Source organism: Pinus tabuliformis, chromosome 6, assembly GCF_031772625.1.
Source record: "Pinus tabuliformis cultivar Carrire ecotype Pingquan chromosome 6, CPIR1, whole genome shotgun sequence".
NCBI classification, from domain to species: domain Eukaryota; kingdom Viridiplantae; phylum Streptophyta; class Pinopsida; order Pinales; family Pinaceae; genus Pinus; species Pinus tabuliformis.
In genome coordinates this window covers 581,354,183-581,371,986 of record NC_142292.1, presented here as the reverse complement: position 1 = coordinate 581,371,986, position 17,804 = coordinate 581,354,183, and the positions used below count along the sequence as shown (strand labels likewise).

Sequence of the window (17,804 nt, the reverse complement as noted above, 5' to 3'; positions counted from 1 at the left end):
GGGGCTAGGCCGAATTGGGAATTGATGGTGAGGACCGCACTGAATGCAGTCTCTGAAGATTGGGAAGTGTTTGTCCACAACATACTAGACAGGACGAAGCTTCTAGATTGGGAGAACTGTGGACGACTCTTCGATAAGAAGAGATCAGATGGCTGACCAAAGTAGGGAGTAGCGGTAAAGGGGTTAGGATCAATAAGGAGGAAGAAGAGGATGCGGTTCTAGCATCTTGCAGGAAAGCAGGAGAAGAGGAAGAAGAAGGATCTTTCTAAGGTCAAGTGCTTCCATTGTGGGGAACTGGGTCATTTTGCGAACCAGTGTCTGAGGAAGAAGAACAAGGGAGAGGCTTCTGAGTCCAAGGCAGCGCCATCGAGGGCGGAGAAAGAAATCGAGGAGGATGACGATTGTGCCATGAGTTCTCATGTGCCACTTGAGAAGAAGTGGGGAGACATCGAGCTGTAGTCAGGAGGACTATAGGCGATGAGGGGCAGGATCCTTGAGGTACCCATCCTCTTGGATTATACCTTGCTACGGGAGCCTCGAAGACGAGTAGCAGGATTGGTGAATGTCGATAGAGACGGATGTGGATGGAGCAGCAGAGAGTGCTACAGTGCAAGAGTCACGAGACAACACGAGTCTAGCAGACTGCAACAGTGCGAGAGGCGCGAGAGTGTTGCACTAGTGCAGGATGGCACAAAGAGGTGTGCAACGGTGCAAGATGTAGGGAGTTGTTGCAGCAATGCAGAGGTTAGTAGAGGGAGCACTTGTTAGCCACAGAGAGGGCTTCGGCATCAGGAGTGTTTCTAGCCTGACAGGGATGTCAGATGTTGGGTGGATCAGTTACTTCTCAGTAACTGAGTTGCAGTGTAGAATTGGTATGCAGTAGCACGATGCAGCATGATGAGAGGGGGATGCAGTGTTGGGAGAATGGACCAACAACAACACGGATGCAGAGGGAACTGTCGTACGAATGCAACAGTGGTAGTGGCAGGGCCATGGGTAGCAATACAGGATGCAACAGTGCAGAGGATGTTGGGCGGGGAGGCCTAGCATCAGCACAGGGATCGAGGCTGGATAATCAGGGTGATGCTCAGTGTGGATATTATTAGAGCATAATCCTCGCTAAGAGGGAGTCTTGATTTGGGGTAGCATCGGATGTGCTCTAGCCATGAAAATTGGTGGAGAGGCTAAAGCGCATGAGATCTCCAAGACCCAGAAATGGTTTGGACAGATTGTACCCAGTTTGGGAGATATTAAAATAATTAATATTTTTAATGGAGTTCCTAAGTCTAAACTTAGGAAAAATAAAATATTAATGGGTATTAATATAACACTGGGTTAGAAGGTTCCAAAAGTCATGGATCAAGCCAAATCTAATCTTAGCCGTTGATTAGAGATTTAATCTCGGCCGTTGATGGACCAACAAGAAAAGTATAAGAGGAGGCTTGAGGGTCAGTTGGAGAACACACCAGAGTGATCAGTCATTCATTTTGTTAGAGCGGGGTTGCTAAGCAAAGTTGAATCAGTGATCAGCAGTGAGGGGCAGTGAGTACGAGGCAGAGAGGCAAGGACAATACTGGGAGACCAGCACAGAAGCGGAGAGAGCCAGAGCAGCAGTTAGTCCAGGCTACACAGAGCCCAACAGAGGCAGCGCAGAGCCCAGAGAGACTACGTCATCCACGCAGAGGGCAGAGGGAGTGACACAGAGGCTCCCAGAGGCTACGCAGTGCCTCAGAGGGCTGACGCGGAGGGTCCTGGGGCTGACGCAGGTCAGTAGGAGGCTAACGCAGAGGCCAGAAGGGCTAGCGCTGAGCTTTAGTTGTGCCAGAGAGGGTTTCGTGGGACAAGTTTTCTGAATACCTGTTTCCGAATATAGAGGTATTGCTGCCATGTATTTTTCTCTGTCGGGTGAGCCAAATTAGGCACCTTGTTGTACTTAGATAGACTGCATAATAATATAACCCTCTAAATAGCTGCACCGGTTTTCCCGTATTGGGTTTTTCTGGGGACATTGGTCCAAAAATAACGGTGTCACTTGTGTGCTTGTATTCTTTCTGTTGATGATCTGTAGATGTTGTGACTGTATTGTGTTTATTTCGATATCTAAATGTATTAAATAACTTGTTAGAATTAAACAAGCAGAGGAAATAAACCAGCAGAATACAGATTAATTTTCTAATGGATAGACTTAGAAAATTCAACAGCTTCTCCCCATAGAAACTTTGGCAGTTTCTGATCATGCAACATAGCTTTGACTACTTCCATGATAGTTTTATTCTTTCTCTCAGCCACACCATTTTGTTCAAGGTTATATGGAACGATGGTCTCTTTTTTGATTCCATCTTCTTTGCAGAAGTCAATGTAATCATTGGAAGTGAACTGTCCTCCATTGTCAAATTTGAAGATTTTGATCTGTTTTCTAGTTTTTTTTTCTCCTAGAGCTTTGTAAACTTCAAACATGTTAAATTCTTGACTTTTATTTTTCAAAAAATAAATCCATGTCTTGCGAGAAAAATCATCCACAAAGATTATATAATACAAGTAACCACCAAGAGAAGTTATAGGCATTGGTCCACATAAATCAGAATGTACAAGATGCAATACTTGACTGGTTTTGCTTTTGCTTGAAGGGAATGGTCCCTTCACTTGCTTCCCATTAGCGCACCCATCACAAACTCCATCATGATCAGATCTAATATCTCGCATTTCGGAAACCGTCTTTGTCACATGAGGTAATGCTTTATAGTACAAATGAGCGAACCTTCGATGCCAAAGTTCGCTTTGATGATTGCTGTCATGGATTAATGCATGAATATGTCTTCCACTGACTTTATATAGACCGTCACATCTTGATCCTAGTGTGAAGGCATCTCTCATGCTGGATCTCATCGGCCAAGTGAGAACTTTACCATTTATAAAAGCAACCTTCATTCCTTTATCTTCTAAAGCAGAAATAGAAACAAGATTATTTTTTAGACTAGGTACATACAAAACTTTTTGAAGAGATAAGGTTTTACCATGATCCAGATGGAAGGAAACAAAGTCAAATTCCTTTATAGGATATGCAGAGCTGTCTCCAAGAATTATTTTCAAATTGGTCTCCCTCTCAACCAGATTAGAGAGCACTTCTTTATAGCTAGTAAAGTGCCTTGAGGCACCACTATCAACCAACCAACTCTCACAAGAATTTGCAGGAGAGGAACTAGAAAGAGTAGAAACAAGAAAGTATTCTAATCATGTTTCAACGATATTGTTATCATACCTTGGGTTACTTGAAGGACAAAAACTCTCTTTACTAGAAGGAGCTTCTCTTCTTCTTCTATAATCAGATTTGAAGGAGCGATTGTTGAAGTTGGATCTTGGTGCTCTTTTGTTTTCTGGACAATCATGGGCATAGTGGCCATTCTTATGGTAGTTGTAGCATTTGAATTTTGATAAGTCTCTGCTCCATCTGGAGGAATTGATGGGAGCAGGCTTCTTCGAATAGTGATGGCCTCTTCTTTTCTTCTTATTGCCTTGGACAACAAAGGCAGTAGGTTCTCCCTCCTCATGCTTGGGAATTCTTCCTCTGGAAATCATTTGGCTTCTTCTTGACTGCACTTTCCCAAGAGCTCATCAAATGTAGGAAACTTGTCATTATTACTGATGGTAGTAATAAAAGTTTCCCAAGAAGAGGGAAGACCTCCAAGTGTAATCAACACCAACTCTTTATCAGAAACAACTTCACTAGAAGTTGACCACTGATTTTTGATTTTTGATATTGTTGACCACTACGTGTCAACTACCCATGGCAGTACACCCCCATTTCTTCGCAAAAGGGATAGCGCTTGATCGACGTGTCCATGCCATTCGACAGTCATCGTCGACCTGATCATGTTATGTTGTAAACCCAGTCTAGATGTGTAAATTGTAAATAATCTTAGCAGATTTGAGTCATGTATGTAAATTGCTTAGGGGGACCTAATTTTCTAGTGATAATTTGCGTTCCGGAAGGTTTTTTGTCTCACCGATCCATGATCGACAGAGTTTTCCTTCAGCCTAACCCCAAAGTCGGAATGAATTTTGTCATTAGAATCTTAGGGGAATCCTAGTGCGTTGATCTGCTAGATTATATTTGGTCGCAGAATTGGGTGGTCTCTGAGGGTCTATGTCAAATGGGTTTTCCCCCTTGAGATGTAAAAAAGTCATGATGTAAAGTGTCTTGAGGGTTAGAAAATGTTTTAATCCCCTCCTATGTCTTAAGTCCTAGGTCCTAGGTGATTTTTCCAAAGGCTAGGTTCGAGGATCCAAAAATGAAAATTAAAAAATAAATAAAAATAATAATAAAATTTAAAAAATAATTTAAAAAAATAAAAAAATAAATAAAAAATAAAAAAATATAAAATAAAATAAAATTTTAAAAAATAAATAAATAAAAACTAAAAAAAAAATAATAAATAATAAAAAATCAAAATTTTGAGTAAATAAATGCAAAATTCTAATTTTTTAATATATTAAAATGCATTTAAAAATTTGACGAATGAGATTAAAAGAAATCTTGATCCTCATCGACGGTTGAGATTAGTTTGACATGGATCACTTGAATTAGCTGTTGGGAATTTTTCCTTTAAATAGGGTGTTAGGGGTCATCAGATTGGATCTTAGAGTCTGGTGCTAAAGAAAGGTCCCTTGTAGTCATTTTTTTTTTGTGCAATAAAGAAAGACTTTGGGGTTAAAAATCTTACTGGTGTTACTCTTCTAGAAATGTTGTAAGACCTTTTTTTTTTTTTTTTTTTTTTTTTTTTTTTTTTTCTGCATAATTTTATTTTCAGTCATCGATAATAGCTTGATGAAGATTGATTCAGGCACAGGTATCTTGTCTGATCTCTAGGGTTTGAATGATGGTTTAGATTCTGAAATATAATGGCAGGTATCTCCATTTGATCTGGATTTCACTATTGTTTTTTCCCTCTATGTTAATGATTGATTTTAAGCTGTGCAGGAAATCTTAGTTTTGAGTTTACCGGGCGTTAGGGGAAGTTCTCGGCTGAACCAGCCAACTCCCGAATTGTGTTTTCTGAAAGAGCCCAACCAATTTTAATCCCGGGCTTATCATCTGATTTTTTTTTTATGAATGCATGCAGGGTTTTCTGAAGTATCTCACATTAAATTTAAATTTTGAAAATATTATTGTGGATTATTGACAAATCTGGCTATTTAGAGCCTCTGGGCTGTAATTATTGTAATTATTTAACTGGTTCTTAGGGTTTTTAGAGTTTCATTTATTTTTTGCATTTTCAGGTTTTGGCTATTTGTTTCTATTGTTTTCAGGTTGCAGATACAGATTCTATTTTTTTTTAGGGTTTTCCATCAGGCAATCTGATCAGGGGGTTTCCATTAGGCAATGTGAAGCAACTCAGAGCCTGCATTCCTCACAATCAGTTTTACAGGGTCACAGTTTTGCTGTCCATGGGTTTCTAATTCAGTCACCTTCAGATCCGGAAATTTTGGTGCGATTTTCTGAGTTTTTGGGTTTCATTTTGGTGGTTGAGAAGTTAAATATCTTTTTTTTGGCAGATTGTGTTCATATCTATGCACCTGGGCGTGATTGTTTCATTGCTGCCAGTAAAACCCTCTGGCAGCTTCAGCGTTCTTCTATCATTGCATGTTCCCTCTGTCTCCCCATGCAGTTTTCTCTTCAGATCATACATTCGTTCCTCATGCTACTGCCCATAGATTAGTGCTCATCGCTGTTATACTTGCACATCGCAGCAGGCGGAACAAGCTTCAAACCTGCGTCCATTCTCATTCCTGGCTGCCAGAACCGTCAAAGTCCCATCCCACAGTGGCTGCCATAACCCCTGCGTGCTGGATCCTCACGCAGCTTCTGCTGCCTCTCCATGCTGCCTCCGTCCAGCTTTATTCGCATTCTCCAACCACGCTTCCAGGCAACCTACAAACAAGAATTGCACCCTCAGCTCCTCTATTTTCTACGTACCATTCCGGTTGATCATCTGCAAAAACGTACCCACTGCATTCAACCTACAGCTCGATCCTCATCTGCCTGCGTGTGGTTTTTCCCACGCATTTCTCTTTCACATTCAGCTCTTCTGCAGCCCATACCTATCACGCTGCAATCACTGCCTCCTCGCTCGAGTTCCTCTGGCCATCCCTGTCGCCGGCAAATTCTCATCGATCTGCAAATACCAAACACCAAGCAAGGCAAAATTCTATTTTCAGGTTTTTTAAATAGGTAAAGTTTAACGTAGATACTACTTTAGGTTTTAATTTTAAGTTTTAGTTTCATATGATAAAGAAACAAAAAAATAACGTTTAGTTTGTTTTTTTTTCTTTTTTAGATTTTCATTTTGTTATATTTAGATTTGATCATAGTTTAGCTTAGGGTTTGATTTTAGAATTAGATTTTTTTTTTTTTTTTTTTAAATTTAGTTTTATTTCATTAAAAAAAATTCCCTTTTAAGTTTTTTTTTTTTTTTTCTTTTAGATAGATTTTAATTTAGATTATTTTCTAGTTTTAGATTTTTTTTAGGGTTTTAGATTTTGATTAAATTTAGTTTAGATTTAAATTTGTTTAAAATTAGATTTTAATAAAAATCATATAAAAAAAATAAAATTAAAAAGGGGTTAGATTTGATTTTTCATTTGTTTTATTTTGATTTTGTTTAGGCTTTAGTTTTAATAAATGAGAAATTTTTACTTTGGTTTGATTTTGTCAATATCAAAAAATAAAAAAATATAAAAAATCTAGAAGTTTGATTTTTGTTTAGTTTTAAATCTTAGTTTTTAGAATTAGATTCTTTAATATATTTTAATTTTCATCTAGTTTAGAATTAGTTTTATTTCATTTAAAAATATAAAAAAAATATAAAATATAAAATTTCATAAAAGGCATAAAAAAGTTTTTTTTTAGGTTTTAGATTTGAGTGTTTTATTTATTTATTTTTGTTTATTCTATATATTTAGAATTTAGCTTTTCTTTTTTTTTATGTATATATGGTAAAGTGTTAGTTTTAGATTTAGATTTTAGATTTTAGTCTTGTTTTATTTTAATCTTAGAATTTTATAAAAAAATATAAAAAAAATATAAAAATCACAAAAAGTTGTTTTTCGTGAAATATTTTTTGCGTCACATTTAGTCTTAGCATATTTTGTCACGTTTCCAAATTCTTGGCATATTTCGTTAAGGCTAATAGTTTTTCTGATGTGGGATCAATATTTATCATTTTTATGTGGTTAAACGTGCTTAAATGTTCATCTGAAGTCAGCTATGTGAAAGTGGTAACTGGTCAACGTTTAAATTTTATGATCATTTAAAGCATTTAATTTTTCTTGAAGCTTAATTGATGGATCATCGTTAAGGCGTTGTGCATTTGTTGAAAATCTTACATCGTTTGGGTTATTTGATGATAAGTGATTGTTTTACATGGTTTATACTTCTGCAACATTTAATAAATAATCATTTAATAATTGACTCCATAAGGCACTGGTACATTAATTGCTAAATCAATCAAGTGCTAAATTGCCTTGTTCTGTCTCCCAACCCAACTAGTCCACAGTTGGTCTTCATTCATCCCATAGGGTCTATCCCCCTTAGCCGCAGGAGACGGCTTAAACGGAGAGATCGGGGATCAGGGTGACAGCCCCCGATCTGAGTGTTGTTGTGACAATTTGTGCGACAACAGATATCTTCATGAAGTATGCTTGAATGGTTTCTCTTCTGTTCATCTTAACATTCTTGTGCTGATTCTTCAAAGCAAGAATTTGATTCAAGTTGTTCACTTGATACATTCCAATCAACTTGTCATACATTTCTTTGGCTTTTTTCAAATTGGAGACGTAAGTGATGAGGTGGTCTCCAAGAGAGTCAAGGATAATCTCTTTAGCCTTGACTCCTCCTTTCTTGTATTTGGCCTTGATAGCAACATTCGAGTTTTCAGCTGATTCTGCTACCTCTCCTTCAACATACTCTTGAACATCATGTTCCTCAAGAGTAATATCTAATTTGACCTTCCAAAGGAAGAAGTTTGAAGCATTATCCAACTTCTCTTCATTCTTAAAGTAAGAGGAAGACATCTTGATCTGCTCAAAAATTTCAGCAGCAAATAGAAAGGGACAACAAGAGATATTTCAGCAGCAGAGAAGAAGAGAAATTTCAGCAGAAAATGAACAAGTAGAAGGAATAACAAGAGATATTTTTGCAGAAAGAGAGTTGCAAATGAAGCGGGCAACAAGAGATATTTCAGCAGAAAGAGAGCTGCAATGGACTGGACAACAAGAGATATTTTAGCAGAAAGAGAGTAGGAAATGGAGTGGACAGCAAGAGATATTCCAGCAGAAAGAGAGTTTGTATTCACCAATGCTCCGATACCATGTTAAAAATCAGATGTTCTATGCTGTTACAATCATTTAAATTCTAAACTTCTTTATGTTGTAATATAAGTTAAGTAATTGTAGATAGAACATAAACCATATAAACCATATGCACAATAAAAAGACAACCAAGAACTTAATGAGATAGAGAAGTTAGGTTAATGACCAGGGCAAAACCCACAGAGGGAAAACCCAACCAGATTCTTCTTTTATTAGAAATCAACTGTTTAGCAGAGACACAAAGTACAATGAGAAAATGGAGAAGTTCATCCAAATCTGAAGAAGATATCTCATAGCAGTCGCTGATGCACACACTGAATCACTTTGGCTCTCCAAGGTCTGCTCTTGCGCTTCAAAACTCTTTCTCTTTCTCAATCTTCCTCTAGACTCTCCAACTCTCTCTCTCAAGTTTGAATTCTCCTTTCACATGCACAAGTGTGTCAAGTGAGGATGAGAGGCACAAATATATAGAAAGAGCAAGGAGGTCGAATTCATGAGGAAGTAGCTCCTATGCTTCGAGCAGGAGTTACAACTTACACATGCCAAAATAGGAGCGTAACTTATGCCATAAAGAAGATGAGTGTAACTTATGCATTTAGGAGAGAAGTGTATCTTATGCCATTAAATAGAGAAATGTAACTTATGCATTAAAGAGGTGTAAGAGGAATCTTTTTATGACGAGTCATTAAAGTGTGTAAGGGAGTGTAAGAGGTGCGTAAGAGCATTAAAGAGAGATAAATGAATCCATTAAGAGAGAGAGAGAGTAACATATGCATTAATTGAGGAGAGTTACACTTAGCATGATTGAGAGACTTTAATTTCCTTTTTAATAATAATAATATAATAATATCATAAAGAGGATAATAGTAATAATAATAACAATATTGATGATTGAATAAAAAATTAAACAATTGAGATTGATTAAGGACAATTAAGTGATTTTCCATCACATATATATGATTACGGATTGATGGAAGGTGATTTACTATTTTTGGAAAGTCATGGTTGCAAAGATAGACATGACTTTCAATTTTTAGAAAGGCACTCTAGAAAGGTCAGAAATGAAATTTTATTCAAGGAAATTCATCCCACAGTTGCCAATTTTCAACAAGATTAACTATTAGGCCATGCATATGTTGTATCCTAGAATGTCCTTAGAGGGTCAGGCTGCCATTGGAGACTTGCCACTGTGTCTTCTCTGAAAATAATATCATCTGCAAAAACGAAGAATGGCAATAGCAACACCAAACAGCATACAACCATCCACCAGGTCTGTTGATTCTGAGATAAGACCCCCTAGCTTAACAATGTTTAAACTAAAAGGTGAAACCTCTCTCTTCCAATTTAGGTTGGAGATCAGTGTTTACCAGACTTGCCACTGTGTCTTCTCTGAATATAATATCATCCGCAAAAACGAAGAATGGCAATGGCAACACCAAACAACATACAACCATCCACCAGGTATGTTGATTCTGAGATAAGACCCTCTAGCTTATCAATGTATAAACTAAAAAGTGAAACCTCTCTCTTCCAGTTTAGGTTGGAGATCAGTGTTTACCAATTCTTAGTCATGGTCTCAAAGTATGCCATTTCTGTCCTTCTCCCTCTCTTTGTGGAGGAGCTTGAATTTACGCATGCATTTCACTTCATCCTGGATCAACTGTCCTGATTTCCGATATCCAGAATTCTCTTTTTTAAAGAGATAAGGGATACATCATATAATACCTTAACAGTGCACATGATATCTCCGAAACAACAATTGGTTTAGCATTGGTGATGCTTATAGGTCACTTCAGACAATATAACTGAGTAATTTGTCTAGAATGAGCTGTGGTCTTGGAAAGGTTTTTGTTTTGAGGAATAATGGCAATAAAAACACCAAAGAGCATACAACCATCCACTGGGCTTGCTGATTCTGCTGATTCTGAGATAAGACCCTCTAGCCTATCAATGTATAAACCAAAAAGTGAAACCTCTCTCTTCCAATCTAGGTTGGAGATCAGTGTTTGCAAAGCCTTAGTCATGGTCTCAAAGTACAAGTTCCTGTCCTTCTCCCTGTTTTTGTGGACGAGCCCAAATTTACACATGCATTTCACATCATCCCGGATCAACTGTCCTGATTTCCATATCCAGAATTCTCTTTCTTAAAGAGATGAAGGGATATATCTAATATGTTAACTGTCTTTATAACATTTCAGAAACAGTTTCTGGTTTAGGCTTTTAGCATTGCTTATGCTTGTAGCTCACTTCATACAATATAACTGAATGATGAACTGTGGTCTTGGAAAGTTTCCTTGTTTTGGTTGTGATGGAAATATGCAGTGGGGTCTCTATGGTCCTCCATAGCCTAAAATATTTTTTTCTTCTGTATGGGTGCTAGATTTCTTTTCCTTGAGGAAAGATGTTGAAGATATTGTTAAGCGAGTGGAGGAGACAATTACATCTGCTGGCTTGGAACAAGCACAAGCAAATCTATCTGATTTGGAGCATAGGGCTTCTGACAGTACTCTATGGGATAATCCTTCCAAAGCACAAGAGACACTACTTGCCTTGACAAATACTAAGGAAAACATTAGTCTACTCAATGACTTCCAAGCCAAGGTTGGACGCACACTTCCCTTCATTCCCTCTGACCTGGTTTCTGATATGGTTGATGATGACTGATTGTTGTGAGAAAAAGTTAACGCATGGGAAGATTGAATGGACACCAATCATTTTCTAACCTAGACAAGAAATATTATATTACCAATGACATGAAAATTTTGTTTTGCTTTTAATCAGAAGACAGAGTTGTAAACCATGAAATATAGAAAATTGTTGAATTTATCCCTGAGATTTACTCGATTTTATTTTGGTATAAGCATGCTGCTATGACAAAACCCTCTGTAATTTTGAATATTTGGATTCTGGAAAGAAAAGAAGTGCATGTCATGTATTTTTCTCAAGGTTATATTATAGTTGAATTAAACTGTTGACGATAAAATATTGGGAAATGGTGATCTACCTTTTACCGCACCTCTGTTTTGTGACTTTGAGTTTGTATTTGTTTCCCGTATCATTTTTGTCTTGCTTCCACAACCTTTAGTGTCCTTTGAACACTTATTCTTTTCATGCACTAATATTTGGCTACTTCTATATATATATATATATATATATATTTGGCTTCCACAACTTTTGGTCTGCTTTGAACACTTGTTCTTTTCATGCACTAATGTTTGGCTATATATATATATATATATGTTTGTATGTATGCTGTGTATGCTTGAATCTATATATTTGTATCTTAGGTGATACATTTTGGAATTGTTATGCTGGTTTTGTTTATTGAAATGAGCAAAGTTCATTTCTTGAATATGACACGAATAATTGGTTCACAAATTGAATATCCAAAATAAATGGGATAACATAAAAGAATCCATGCAGATTAAATACAATATCGAGTATGTAATATTAGAGATGATGAATACAGTGATGTATGACCTGGGCATTTATAGGCCTCAAGGTGACATTTCATGTAAAGTGATAGGCCAGGTATTTGGTAACAACACCAGTTGATTTTTCTATTAAGAGGAACATTAATGTATACACATTTACAATATTTTTTCCCAATCCCAGAGGATAAGGTATCCACATTCCCCCCCTTAATCTGAAGGGGTGTTTGTAAGTCCAAGCATCATTCTGAATCTTTCAAACTTTTCTCTTCCAAGCACTTTGGTGAAGATGTCTGTGATCTGCTCATTCATGGAACAATGGTGTAAGTGCATAGTCTTGGCCTCAACATGATGTCAAATCAAATGATACTTTGTATTGATATGCTTGGTTCGATCATGGAATTTTGGATTCTTGGCCAATTTTATTGCAGAAGTATTGTCAATTAAAAGAGGAGTAGAGTGCACTTGTTGTGGAATCTGCTAGAGTTGATTGTTTGCGTGACCTCCAGGAGACAACCCCTGATCTAAGACTCATAACATAACTTGAAGTAGATACTCCATTTTCCTTATCTCCATCAAAGTCTGAATCAGAGTATCCAATCAAGCTGAAGTCATCCACTTGTGTATATTTGAGTCCAAAGTCTTGAGTTCCCTTCAAGTACCTTAGAACTCTTTTTGCAGTAGACCAATGACCCTCACAAAGTTTTTGCATAAACCTAGAAAGGATTCCAACAACAAATGAAATGTCTGGTTTGGTAGTAGTAAGGTAGTTAAGCCTTCCTATGAGCTGTCTTTACTTAGTTGCATCTCAAATTCATTTCCTTCTTTGGATGTGAGTTTTAAATTTTGTTCCATTGAAGTGAACAAAGGGTTGCATTCAACCATGCCAAATTTGTTCAAACAAATCTCCAATGTACTTCCTTTGAGAGAGGAATATGAATTTTTGATATTGGGTTACTTCAATACCCAAATAGTAGTGAACATATCCCAAATCTGTCATCTCAAACCCTTTCCTCAATTCTTTCTTTATGGATACAATATAATTTTCGTTGTTCTTTGTCATCAATAGATCATCTACAAACACCACGAGATAGACAACAGTTTTGCCAACTTTCTTGACAAATAAAGTTGCATCATCAAGATCAAAGTGTTTGAAATTTAGTTTTAGAAAATGCTCAGTCACTTCCTCATGACAGGATCGTGGTGCTTGTTTGAGGCCATACATGGATTTAATAAGCTTGCCTACTTTATGCTCTTGTCCCTTCACAACAAAACCTTCTGGTTGAGACATAAAAACATTTTCTTTCAGATCTCCATTCAAGAAGGTAGTTTTTATATCCATTTGATGGACTTTCCATCCATTCTGCTAGTAGCCCATTTTGTTGTGGGAGCAAAAGTCTCTGTTGAGTATGTTGTCATTGATGTCAAAGCGGGTGCAGGACATCGTCATTGATGTCCTTGGTATGCTGACATGCATGGATGCGTCATTGATGTTCTCGGTATGTTGGCATGCATGGATGAGTCATTGATGTCCTCAATATGATGACATGCATGGATGAGATGATGCACTGATGAAACCTTAGATATAGGGTTTGAATCCCTTGGAAGATGATTGTACCCTGCACTTGCGTCACACTTGTTGATCGTGTTCATCATGATTCTTGGCATTGGACCCCTTCGGGTTGATAACCCTCATCATGCTGATTCCGATGGTATGTGACACATTACGCGACTCTATACAGTTTGAGAGATATGTCAAATTTAAGTTGATGCCCCCACCCAGTGGTCAAAAACCCCAACAAATGGATGATGTGTCAACATATTATTGGCTAGTCGATGGCACATCTCATTGGATAGTGAGGATGTTTTGAAGAAGTAAATTTAATTATTAATATTTTCAAATTCAAAATGGTTCCCAAATTACAGGTCTAAGTGTAATTCAGCCTAATTGAAGAAGGGTTTTTTTGGCTCCAATTTGAAATTTAAATCTCAATCTTTCCCTCCAAAATCATACAAGTCGGCTCCCTCATATAGCACCCTCAAGATCCATATAAACGGACACTTGTCTCACTTCAAGGGCAAGATTTTGACACTGATATGAGGCAAGATATCTCTGCGGCTAAGGTAGTCTTGATCAATCTTGAAGGAGGTCGAAATATTGCAGAAGGGTTATGATTTTTGCTTACTTTTGGGCTAAGGGTTTCGCTGGGTTATACTCATTTGTTTTTATCAAAAATATTTGCGGCCCCTGTGCAATCCCCTAGATCAATGAAGGAGATTGAGAACAAGTGAGGTTGGTTTATTCTTGTTGCTTGGTACAGGGCTACGACGAGCATCCAAGGCCATTCAACCTTCTCTTTATAGCAGATCCAAGGCATAATTTGAGCATAATTTTTAAGCATAAAGAATTCCCTGATTCGGTTTCCTTTAGAGCTTGGTTTTCCTCTTTTTGGATGTTGATCATGGACATGAGTTGATCCAGTAACAGAGCAAGGGTTTTCTATATGGTTATTCAATTTATAACACATACTTGTGGCCCTTTACTTGAGATCTTCGGCCCTTTGTTAGGGAAATCTTCTGAATAGTTCGATCATTTTGATACATGCCTAGGGCCTTGTGACTATAGCCTAATAATGTCATACTTGCCGGCTTGTTTAACTGAATATTTCTTGAAAATAAGGTCAAACTTTGTTTAAGGTTTAACTGACCTAATTAGATACCACCGAAACCTTGTTGCAATACTATTGCATGCATATTAAATACCACAGATCCGAGCCCTCCTTATTTTCCCTACAAATCTGAAGTACCATTTAAGTTATTTAATTCCACATTTATTTTAGTGGAGCATTCTCAGCTTGGTGAGGGGATATAAAACCAACACAAACTTGTGTTATTTCGGTCCTCTTAGAATACAATTCTGTGCACCCTTGACACCTATTTTATTCCAAACTTACACTTATCTGTATGTATACTTTTGAGATAAAACTTGTGAACTCTGTTATGTTCCGAAGCTTGTGGAAGTACCGTTTACCTTGCTAGTTTTTGTAGGATCAGATTTGTTCTAGCCTTGAAATTTTGTGGAGAGGCTAGAATACATGAAATCTCCAAAACCCAAAAATCGTTTCTCGAAATTCCGCCTAGAAATGACTTAATTAGATTATCAACCAATTTTTAAATATTTCCTAAGTCTAAACTTAGGGAATATGGTTAATTAATCAGTATTAATTAAGTCAAGGCGTGAATAGTCTATAACCTCACACAGATCGACTTCAAGATGATCCTAGCCATCGATTAAGATTTAATCTTGGCAGTTGGAGTCCCAACAAAGGATTATAAGAAGAAGTCGATGGGCACTGGGAGCAGACACTTGAGAAGTTCGATTTCATGAGTAGATTGATTTCCAGAGTAGCAGCTGTCAGTTGCCGGAGAGAGAGCTAGTGAGATCGAAGTAGTGAGAGGGGCAGAGACAGTGAAGCCAGAGGAAGGTTTCCAGATCCGGTGAGTGCATTTGCAGAGAGGGAAGAGAGCCATAGAGTGATTGATGCTGGGGCAACGTAGCAGCCTCTATAGGCAAAGATGATTTGTTGGGAGAGATTGACGTTTTTAGTTCCAGAGGCGGGGAAGGAGTCCCAGAGTGTCGAAGAAACATCTTTCTGGTTAGCAGAAGGCAAAACGACTTCATCAAAGTCCATTATGAGGCTAGACGTCTAGCTAGCTATGCAGAGCAGCGCAGTGGCTGACACAGAGGCTGAGTGGGCCGAAATTTTGAAGGCAAGTTGTGCCGAGAAATTGCCTGTGGGGTGAGGAAAATTCCTCTCTAGATTTTTGCCAGTGTTTCTCAGTAGGATTGCCAGTTTCGGTATCCAGTTGTACTTAGATTATTTTACTGCTGCTTAATATTAAAACCCTTAGCCACTGCACCGATTTTCCCAAGTTAGGTTTTTCTGGGGACATTTGTCCAAAAATAATTGTGTTAATTTTATGTGTGTGTGTTAGCATTTCTCAGCTTCCAGCGTTTTATTTTTTTGCATAATTTTATTTGTGAAGGTTGCAGTGTGTTTATTTCGATATTTGCCGTAGCAGACAAATTGTTAATTAATTAACAATTAGGAGAAATAATACCAGTTGCTGCAATTGGATTCCAGTTGTGGAATTTTCACATGGTATCAGAGCGCAGTTGATCAGCTGGAGAGCTCAAAGGCGAAGAGAGAAGGAATTTCGCTGTTCAGTCTAAGCCAGTGTTACTTGGGAGCGGGAGCGGGAGCGGGGAGCGGGAGCGGAAGCGGGAGCGGGAGCGACCATTTTCAGAAGCTCCCGGTTTGGGAGCGAATCCCGGAGCGATTTTTTAAAAATATATATATTTTTTATATTTTTTAATTTTTGATACATATATGTCAACAAAAACATGTAGAATGATGAAATAGACATAAAAAACATAAAAAAACATAAATTGATCATTGAACCATATCACATCAATCATCTAGAAATTATAATCGTCATCAACCTTAGTAAAATAATAAATTAAAATAACATTCAATTCAATAACATTTATCATCATTGATCACCAAAGTAACAAGTTGTACTTGTAAGCCAAGTTTAACCATTACAAGAAGTAATATCGAAGATATTTCTAAGTCCTAACTTCTAACTGTTAACATGATATGAAATGTTAAAAATTTATAAAATGAAACATGAATAATGAGATGAAATGAAACAACTTTAGTCTTTCACAAAGCATCATATTCATAATTCACAATCATTACCAATGAGTTATAATTGCCAAGGCCCAACTTCAAACTTCAAATTTTCATTGTCACAGTGATATAATGTTTACAAAAAATATCATAATGTCATAATGATATGAAAGAGTCAAGAGTCAAGAGTCAAGGACTCAAAACTCAACACTGAACAGTTATGAAAACTAAAGTGACAAGTCTAATAGAAACTAAAAAAGACAAGTAAACTGTAAATCTACAAGTGGCCCTTGCCACGAGAGTCTCCAGGAGTATAAGTAGGTCTTGGCGGTCTTCTAGGAGTCTCCCGCCCAGACCGACGACCAGAACTAGAGCCTCCACGCGAGGGTGTCGATGGAGGTGGCGACAGCAATGGAACAAGACTCGGGCCCCGAGAACTGCTACTGGATGGTGGAGGTGGAGGTGGCATGGCTGCTGCAGCTGCTTCAGCTTCATCCCGTACAAGCTCATCTTCTAGTTCTTCCATATGTACAATGCCATCCTCTAAATTGTCGTCCTCAGGGTGATTGTCCCAAATTTTATATGTGGGATCTTCATTAGCCCGATCACAGTAATGGCTCAACAACCTCAAATTGTAGTGCACATAAACCAAGCTTTCTGCTCGGTTTTCGTTGAGCCTGTTTCTTTTCACATTATGTATATAACTGTAGGTGCTCCAACACCTCTCTGCAGAAGAAGAATTTACAACCTGTGCAAGAACTTTCAATGCCAATTTTCGCAAAAGTCCGTCGCTGCCATATGTTTCCCACCATGTGAGAGAATCAAATTTATCTTTGTCGTCCATTGCATGGAAGTTACCATACAAACCACTGCCAGTGAAGTATCTGCCTATTTCAAGGCGCACAGCTGCACATTCCTCCCTGTCAGGCACCAACTTTTCTAATGCATCCAGATATCCTTTAGTTACCTCTCGATCTAAATGGGGTTTGGTCCTAACACCACCCCCTGCTGCAGGTTTGCCCAACCAAGAATCTGAGTAGTATTTTGGCGTAAGGATATACGCCAAGCAATGTAGTGGAAGGTTAAGCTTTTTCCACCGTTCACACACACAATCGTGAATCAGATTGTACAAGTCGGGATCTCTGTTATTAACAATGTCTTTTATTTCCCCCAACATGGTATCCATTTGCTCATACACCTCGCCAATCACTGGTTTGTCTGTATCTGCAAACCGAATCATGTTATAAATTGGCTTGGTGAAATCCAATACCTGTCTCACAGCTGTCCAAAACTGCCCATCAAGAGCGGCCTC

The 17,804-nt window shown here is 37.8% G+C and overlaps 1 protein-coding gene across 2 annotated transcripts in view; it reads left to right on the top strand.

Moving 5' to 3' along the window:
• LOC149259866 (peptide chain release factor PrfB1, chloroplastic-like) overlaps window positions 1–17,804 on the top strand; it is a 213,762-nt gene that overhangs the window by 66,672 nt on the left and 129,286 nt on the right. For both annotated transcript variants that reach the window (XM_089419267.1, XM_089419275.1), the window contains exon 3: window positions 10,748–10,968. In XM_089419267.1, the coding sequence (XP_089275393.1) occupies window positions 10,748–10,968 (221 nt within the window). The remainder of the gene's footprint in view (window positions 1–10,747; window positions 10,969–17,804) is intronic.